Source organism: Thecamonas trahens, assembly GCF_000142905.1.
Source record: "Thecamonas trahens ATCC 50062 unplaced genomic scaffold supercont1.75, whole genome shotgun sequence".
NCBI classification, from domain to species: Eukaryota; order Apusomonadida; family Apusomonadidae; genus Thecamonas; species Thecamonas trahens.
In genome coordinates, this window is record NW_013657605.1 from 20779 (window position 1) to 28539 (window position 7761).

The following is a 7761-nucleotide window of genomic DNA, read 5'->3' on the forward strand; positions in this document are numbered from 1 at the left end:
GCATCTTGGCCAACGATTAGTTGAACAACAAATGGTGTTGATTCCGCGCATCGATGACTTTAACAACAAAGGCGTCGATTATCGATTATCCCCTTCAATTATTCCTTGGGCAATGGTTCGATGGGTGACCAAGCCAGGCAGAGTGGCGAGCAGAGACAGCCTACGGTAGTGGGGGAGGTATGCCGCAAAACACACAACGACACCACTCAGCTCTGTCCACTGCAGCCAACCACTTTGCAGAGTGGTAGAGAGGCAGACAACCCACCTGTCCACCTCCCTTCTGTCCCCCTCTCCCCTTCCCTCCCTCCTCCCCCCCCCCCCCCCCTCCCGTCCGTAGCTGGACAACCACCGCACACGCGTGCAACCGCATCTCCCTCGACCACCCGAACAGGCCCATTTCCTCTCCTGGCTCACTACCACCAGTTGCCCGAGGAAGAGATCTGTTCAAAGGTCGACCATCACGTCACCATCATCCGCAAGGTCATCATCGTATAGCGCGGGTGAGAGCAAGAGCACGCGGACAAGATGAACATCTTCGGGCTCGGGTCTGGAAAGACCAAGACGTTCCGCCCCAAGCGCGGGAAGAAGAAGCGGCCGGGCTTGGCATCGGGCGCGCCAGACATGGGCGAGTTCTCCTTTGCCAACCTCCGGGCCGATCTCCGCAAGTTTGTCGTCCTGCCCGAGTCGCAGTGCGAAGAAGAGTGGCTTGCCGTCCACACGCAGGACTTCTTCAACCTGACAAACATCCTGTACGGCACGCTTTCGCAGTACTGCACGGATGACGCCTGTCCGGTCATGTCTGCTGGCCCGCTGTACGAGTACTGGTGGCGCGACGAGGTGAAGAAGAAGGCGCAGCAGGTCTCTGCCCCGGTCTACGTCGACTCACTGATGCAGTGGATCGAGGACCAGATGGGAGACGAGGCCATCTTTCCGTCGCCGGCCACTGTCGCCGACGTCGCCGCAGGCGGCTCCGCCGCGTCGTCGACGGGCGGCGATGCCCAGTCGCCCGATCAGGAGCTGGCTGCGGTCGCCCTCGCATCCAATGCCTTCCCGCCCAACTTCAAGTCGGTCGTCAAGAAGATCTTCTCGCGCCTCTTCCGTGTCTATGGCCACATCTACCACACCCACCTCCAGCACATCATCGCCCTCGACCAGGAACTGCACCTCAACTCAGTCTTCCTCCACCTTATTTTCTTCATCCAGGAGTTCAAGCTGGTCGAAAAGAAGGAGCTCGAGCCTCTCAACGAGGTCATTGACCGCCTCGTCTCTGCTGCTGACGCCGAGACCACCGAAGAGTCATCCACCACCGGCTGATCGTTATCGCAGGCAATATCCATACATGCCGTCATACCCACCGAACTGTTGCCAACACGTATGAACACATTGTTGATCTACAAGTAGTTGATCCCCTCCCCTCCCCCTCCCCGCACCCGGCGCACATGCGACTCGGTCCGTCGGTCTTGAGCACCACTCGTTCGACAACCCCAAGCACTCGACCCGGCGAGCTGGCGAGAGAGACAGGAGAGCCACCGCCTGCCCCGACCAGCTTACTCACGACAGAAGCAAGACAGACACCTACAGTCTCGACAAAGCCCTTGCCTTCGCCGTGGTCATACCCTCTCCCTGCTCTCCTCTGTCCTCCCTCCCATCTCCTCCATCACATACACATGTCCGACTCTGCCTCGGACGACACTCCGACCACGCCCGCGGGCCCACCACCCATGCCGCACCGCTCACTTGGTACGCGGCCTCCCTCTCCCCCTCCCCATCCATGTCCCCATGCTCGGCTATGCAACATTGTGGTCTTGCTGCTGTACCCTCTGTCGTTAGGGTGCAGTAGCACAGGTCGCCGTGTAGGCGACTCCGACTGTGGGAGCGTGGCAAGTGTGACTTCAGCTCTGTGGCCTGTATGCCATCTGTGGGTGGGTGGCGGCGGCTTGTGTGATGTGTGACTAACTCTTGCTGGATCTTATGTGGTGTATCGCCGGATGGTGATGACGGTGGTGGCGGTGATGGCGATCGCGATGGTGTGGCGGCGATCGCCCGGGCGGCTGATGGCCCGCCGACAACCTGGGTATACAATCTCGGCAATGTGTGACGCACTCTTGCTGAATGCTCTGTGCTGCATCGCCGGATGGTGGTGGTGTTGATGGCGGTGTGGCGGTGATGGTCATGGCCTGCCTCTGCTCGCACGGATACCACTGACACAGCTGTCGAAGTCGTTGAACCGGATGAGACACCAATCCGCATCGTCCGGACGCTGCAAGAGCTGGCCGAGGTCGAGGTCTCGTATCTGTCCAAGCTGTATGCGCTGAAGCATCTGCGCGAGGTTTGTCGCGGCAAAGAGCCGACAGCCGAGCGTGAGGTCATGAATGCGCTCGTCCCTCACGACCTCATCATGTCTCTTTACGTCATCCACACACAAGACAAGGTGCTGTTGCCGTCTCCGCTTGATTTGGCGTCGGCGTCGTCGTACTTTGACAATCCAGGCGTGACGGCCAACTTGTCGTTCTACGTCCACTATGTGGCCCAGTGGGAGACGATCACCGGCGCCATGCAGGCCGCCAACGCTCGTCCGGCCTTCCGAACCTTCTGCGCGTCGGTCCTCGACGAGCTTCCTGGCCTCGACTTTGGGCGAACGCTGTACAACTTGCTCTACGCCCCGATTGCACACATCTTCCACGTCAAGAACATCATCGAGACGCTGGTGAAGGAAGTGTGTGGCAAGGGTGCGGCCCAGTCGCCGTCGCCGGACCACATTGCAAGCTGTGAGCTGTGTTCGGGCTACGCCAAGATGCGTGCGCTGGTTGCCAAGCTCAACTCCAAGATGGCCCACGTTAAGGACAAGGCCACCACCGTCGTTCTTCATTCGAGCTTCTCGTCGGCGACCCAGGCCGTGCTCGCGCCTGATCTTGCCTCACGCATCGCCGTCCGCCAGGGCGACGTCTTCCCGCGGCAAGTCTCCATGATCACCGGCTCGGCGTCGTATGCCACTTCGACCTCGACGCTCATTCTCTTCAACGACGTGGCTGTCCTCGTCAACGGCCCCGGCAAGGAGCAGGTACTCGGCTGCAACCGGTTCTTCTCGGTCGCCATTGCCGACCACGACCCGACCGCCTTTGTTCTCTTCATTCCTTCGCCGCCGCACTCGCCGACACTTACCACCGAGCTGACGTTCCGGACGCCGTCGACGGTCGAGGCCAACAAGTGGGTCGAGGCGTTCCAGTCCGAGATCGAAAAGGCGCTCTCACTGCATCTCTCGACGCTGGCGCCACCAGAGCCGGACCTGCTAGTCCTCGAGGATGCTGCACCATCGACGCCTGTTGCCAACCACGGCTCGCCGCTCGACCGTGTCGGCGTCATGGCCAAGGCCGCCAAGCGGCGCTCGACCGCCATCCGGTCGATGGACCACGAAGCCCGGCAAGAGGCCAGGTTTTACCTCGAGCTCAGGCAGTGGATCGAGCAGGAACTGGTGGCCGAGTACACCGGTAAGATCGAGAACCTGGAGAACCAGCTCGCTGACCGGGACGCGGTCATTGCTGCCAACACCGAGATCAACGCGGTGCTCGAGGCTGAGATCACCAAGGTTGTGTCCGAGAAGGAGGCCGAGGAGCAGGCCAAGGCCATGGCTGCTGAAGCCTCGGCCCAGTCGCAGGACGCGTTTGCTTACCTCGAGCAGCAGTATGCCGCGCAGGTCTCGTACGCCCAAAAGCTCTCGGAGGAGCTGTTCAAGACCAAGTCCGAGCTAGCCCGCGAGCACGACCGGTTGCTGGCGTCGGAGAAGAAGTTCCGCAAGGTTGACTTTGTGCTTGGCCGGAAGAACGCCGAGCTCGACAAGGTCCGCTCAGAGTCACAGACGCTCCACGAGTCGACCATCTCTATGTTCCAGGAAGAGATCCAAGCACTCAAGCGCTTACTGGCAACCAAGGACGAGGAGCTCGAGCACTACCGCAAGCGCATTGCCGAGCTCCGCGACGCCTCGGCGCGCCGGCCGCGGACAGCGTCGGCGACCGACGGCACCGAAGGCAATGACGGGTTCATGATGGTCACCTCGGCACAGGGCTTTACTGAAGAGGAGCACTTTGCCGCCATCGACCAGCTCACCCGCGATCTCCGCACCGCCTTTGATGACGAGATGAATGCGATGCGCAACGAGCTGGAGACTCATCAGGAGCTTGCCAAGACGCTGGCGTACGAGAAGCGCGCGGTCGAGATGCAGTACCACGCGCTGGCAACCGAGATGGCCCAGCTCATGCAGAAGAGCGAGCAGGAAGCAGAGCCCTCCGGCGCAACAGCGCAGCTGGCGGTCAGCGAGCAGCCAGCCCCGACTGACAACCGTTCGCCTGCCCGGCCGCAGATCCGGCCAGACGAGCTCCGTGCCCAGTCCAAGCTGCTGGCGCTCGAGGCCGAAATTCGCAAGCTCAAGGGATCGCTGGCAAGCAAGGACGATGTCATCGCCGAGCTTCGGCACGAGATAGAGATCGCGTCACACAAGTTTGACATGCAGCTGCGGGTGACGTCGCGCGAGGTCGACGCACTCAATTTTGAGATTCAGTCGTTGCGCGAGTCGACGGCCAACGAAAAGGCTGGCCTCCTCGCGCGAATCAAGGCGTACGAGATGCGGCTGGCCGAGACGCGGCGGGCGCGGACGGCGTCCGACTCGGCGGTTGTGACGATGGGTGACGGGCACATGCACCGCGCGACGCGATCAGCCGTCGACATGGTCCGTGGTGACGGCATCCCGGGCTCGGCTAGCGAGACCGAGTCTGACAGCGAGTCTGGGCCTGGAAATGACGTGTTTGACGGGCTCTCGGCCATGCGGCGGCAGTGCACGCAGTGCAGACAGTTTAGAGACCAGACGGCGTTCGAGTCGGCGCAGTGGCTGCAACCGGTAGCTGGCGTCCGCATCTGTCGCAGCTGTGGTGGCAACTAAAGCTTCGAACGGATTTTCTTGGGCACCACCGGGTGCGACGACGAGAGGCCGCCATCGACAGCCAGCGCCTGCCCGTTGATGTATGACGCGGCGTCCGAGGCGAGGAAAACAATCGCGTTTGCGATGTCGACCGGCAAGCCCGGGCGGCGGCACGGGTTGAGCTGGCCGATCTTCCCGCTGGTACCCCGTGCGCGGGCGAGGTCGAAGAGCGGCTTGGTCATGCCTGTCTCCACCAAGCCCGGGCAAACGGCGTTGACCCGGATGACGGCCCCGCCCATGACATCGGGGGCGAGGTCGTTGGCGGCAGCCTTAACAAGGCCGATGACGGCAGCTTTGGAGGCTGAGTAGTCTGCCGGCCCAGCACCCGAGCGCAGGCCCGCCACCGAGGCGGTAGCCACAATGGATCCACCTGTTCCAGCATCCTTCATGGCCCGCGCCGCGTCGCGGATGCCGAGAAAAGTGCCCAGGACGTTGACGCGGAGCGTCCGCTCCACATCAGCGGCATCGGCGTGAAGCAGAGACCCGGGCGTGCCGAGGACGCCTGCGTTTGCGATGTAGACGTCCAGCCGACCAAAGGACTTGATGGCTGTCTCGACAATCCTGGCTGAGTCCACCTCGTCGGCCACATCGGCCGTAATGGCCACGACCCGCCCCCGGCCCGCCGCCGCCTGACAGGCGTCGACGGTGGCATCGAGGCCCGCCTCGTTGAGGTCGGCCAGCACCAGGCGAGCACCGAGGCCCGCCAGCAGCACAGCAGTCACCCGTCCCAGACCAGACCCTCCGCCCGTCACCACGCACACCCGGTCGCCCCACTCGTTGTCCATGGTGGCCATCGCTGGGGTCGGGTGTTAGCGGGTGCTGTAGGCCGGTGGCCGCGGTCGGGGACGACTTGGCCCATAGCGGCGACTTGACCGATGAGATGGGTGATGATGGGTGGCGGGGATGGTGGGGATGGCGATGGCGATGGGGAGATGGAGACGATGGCCATCAACTAGCGACTGGGCGTGTAAAGGCACACGACTGTGGGGCGAGTGGAGCACGATGGCTTGCACTCCTGCCCCCCCCCCCCCCCCCCCCCCCCCGTCCTCCGCTGTCAGGCAGTCACAAGCAGGCACTCACCTGACTCTGCCACAGGTTGCGGCGGCGACCATGTCCAAGCGGCCGACAGTGGTCATTCCCCAGGGCCCGTCTCAAGCAGATGGACCTTTGACCAACGAGGTCGAGACGGCAGTGACAGCTGGCTCTGCCCGTGCCCGCCGCTCTGCAACGCTCCGTACTCCTTCGTCCACCGCACTCCGCTCGCCTGCGGCAGATTGGTCTGTCCGCGGAGGCGACACGCCGCCGCCCGGCGATACCGATGCAGCTCATGATCATGATCATGATCATGGTGGGCCTCACGAGGCACCTGCTGACACGCCGAGCATCAATGTCGGCATCTCGGCCTTTGTCTCGCTGCTCCGACGGAATCGTGCCTATCGGTGGTTGTGGATTGGTGGCTTCATCTCGGGCTTGGGCACCTGGTTCAACGAGATCGCGACCGTGGTCATCTTGCAGCGCTACACAAGCTCGGCCTTTATGATGTCGCTGTACTTTATACTCCGCCTGGTCTCTGCAGCCGCCTTTTCGCCCGTTGGTGGCGTCATCACCGATGCCCTGCCCAAGATCTACGTTCTTATCGCCTGCGACCTTGTGGCCACCGTAGCTGTCTGCGCCTACCTCTTGGTCCAGTCGGCAGAGACGCTGTGGATCGTCTATGTTAACGTGGTGGCCATCGGCTGTATTTCAGCGGTGATGCAGCCGTGCAAGTCGGCGTTGGTGGCCGAGGTGGTCGGCGGCGGCGACGACCTCGAGCTGGCCAACGCCCTTTCGTCCATGTCGTCGTCGTCGACGTTCGCGGTCGGATCAGCGCTCTCTGGCCTTGCCACCGGTGTGCTGGGCACGTCGCCGGCGTACATCATTGACGCGTTGACGTTTGCGCTGTCGGCTGTGTGTATGGTGGTCGCCGCGCGAGTCATGAGCGGTCGCCCGGCGGCGTACGCGGTTCTCGACGAGCATGCACCGCCACCGGACACTCCCATTGCTGGCGAATCGGACGAGGACGAGCCGTTTGCGGAAACAGAACCATTGTCGTCAGGGCCCCTCGGATGGATCCGGGCGTACGGTCACGGCGTGGCATTCATGGTCGTACGCGAGCCGACGCTGCTGCTATGTGCCCTTCTCAGCGCAGCGTTCAAGTTTGCGGACGCCTCGGGCGATCTGATTGTGACCCGGCTCGCTGAGCACGAGTACTCGCTCGGCCTGTCGAACTCGGGCATGGCGCTGGGACTCACATTTCTCTCTCTCTCTCTGGGCATTGTGGCCGGTCCGTTTGCCATGCGGCGATTCCAGGCTGCACGCTATGGCGTTGACGTGCCGATTTCTGGCCGGTTGCTGTTTGCCGAGTTTGGCTTTGGTCTCGCTAGCCTTGCGTTTGCCATCATCGGCCTGCAGCTCTCGATGGCGGCATACTTTGCCGCCCTCTCCATGCTCGGCGCTGGGCTTATCTTCATCTACCTGCCGATGAGCGTGGTGCTACAGAAGATGTCACCAGCTTACGTCCGCGGACGTGTTCTCGCCACATCGTCGTCGATGCGGCTCTTTGCCGGCGCGCTCGGCTTCTATCTCTCCTCGATGCTTCTGGACAAGGCAAAGTGGACCGAAAAGACCGTCGAGCTTGTGCTTTCGACAGCGCCATGTGTGGTGGCCTGTCTCGCCTGCGCAATCGCCCGCCGCCGTGCGCTTGCCCGCGAGGCTCGTGCTTCTGTCCACAGCCAGTAGCCCCCCCCCCC

At 62.5% G+C, this 7761-nt stretch overlaps 3 protein-coding genes across 3 annotated transcripts in view; all 3 read left to right on the top strand.

The window, feature by feature from the left end:
• Positions 1 to 337: 337 nt before the first annotated feature.
• AMSG_11298 (uncharacterized protein) lies at positions 338 to 1397 on the top strand. Its single transcript, XM_013897326.1, has one exon. The coding sequence runs from the start codon at positions 526 to 528 to the stop codon at positions 1312 to 1314; it is 789 nt and encodes a 262-aa protein (XP_013752780.1). The 5' UTR covers positions 338 to 525; the 3' UTR covers positions 1315 to 1397.
• Positions 1398 to 1667: 270 nt separating this feature from the next.
• On the top strand, positions 1668 to 4946 carry AMSG_11299 (uncharacterized protein; the record flags this gene model as incomplete). The annotated part of the gene is made up of 2 exons (XM_013897327.1): positions 1668 to 1740; positions 2211 to 4946. 2 exons carry the CDS (start codon positions 1668 to 1670, stop codon positions 4931 to 4933), a joined length of 2796 nt encoding a protein of 931 aa, XP_013752781.1. The 3' UTR covers positions 4934 to 4946.
• A 1136-nt stretch (positions 4947 to 6082) lies between these two features.
• Positions 6083 to 7761, top strand: part of AMSG_12434 (uncharacterized protein) — a gene marked incomplete at its 5' end in the record, with an annotated part of 5671 nt that continues 3992 nt past the window's right edge. The window contains one exon of the mRNA XM_013897342.1: positions 6083 to 7727. Within this exon, the coding sequence (XP_013752796.1) occupies positions 6083 to 7727 (1645 nt within the window). The remainder of the gene's footprint in view (positions 7728 to 7761) is intronic.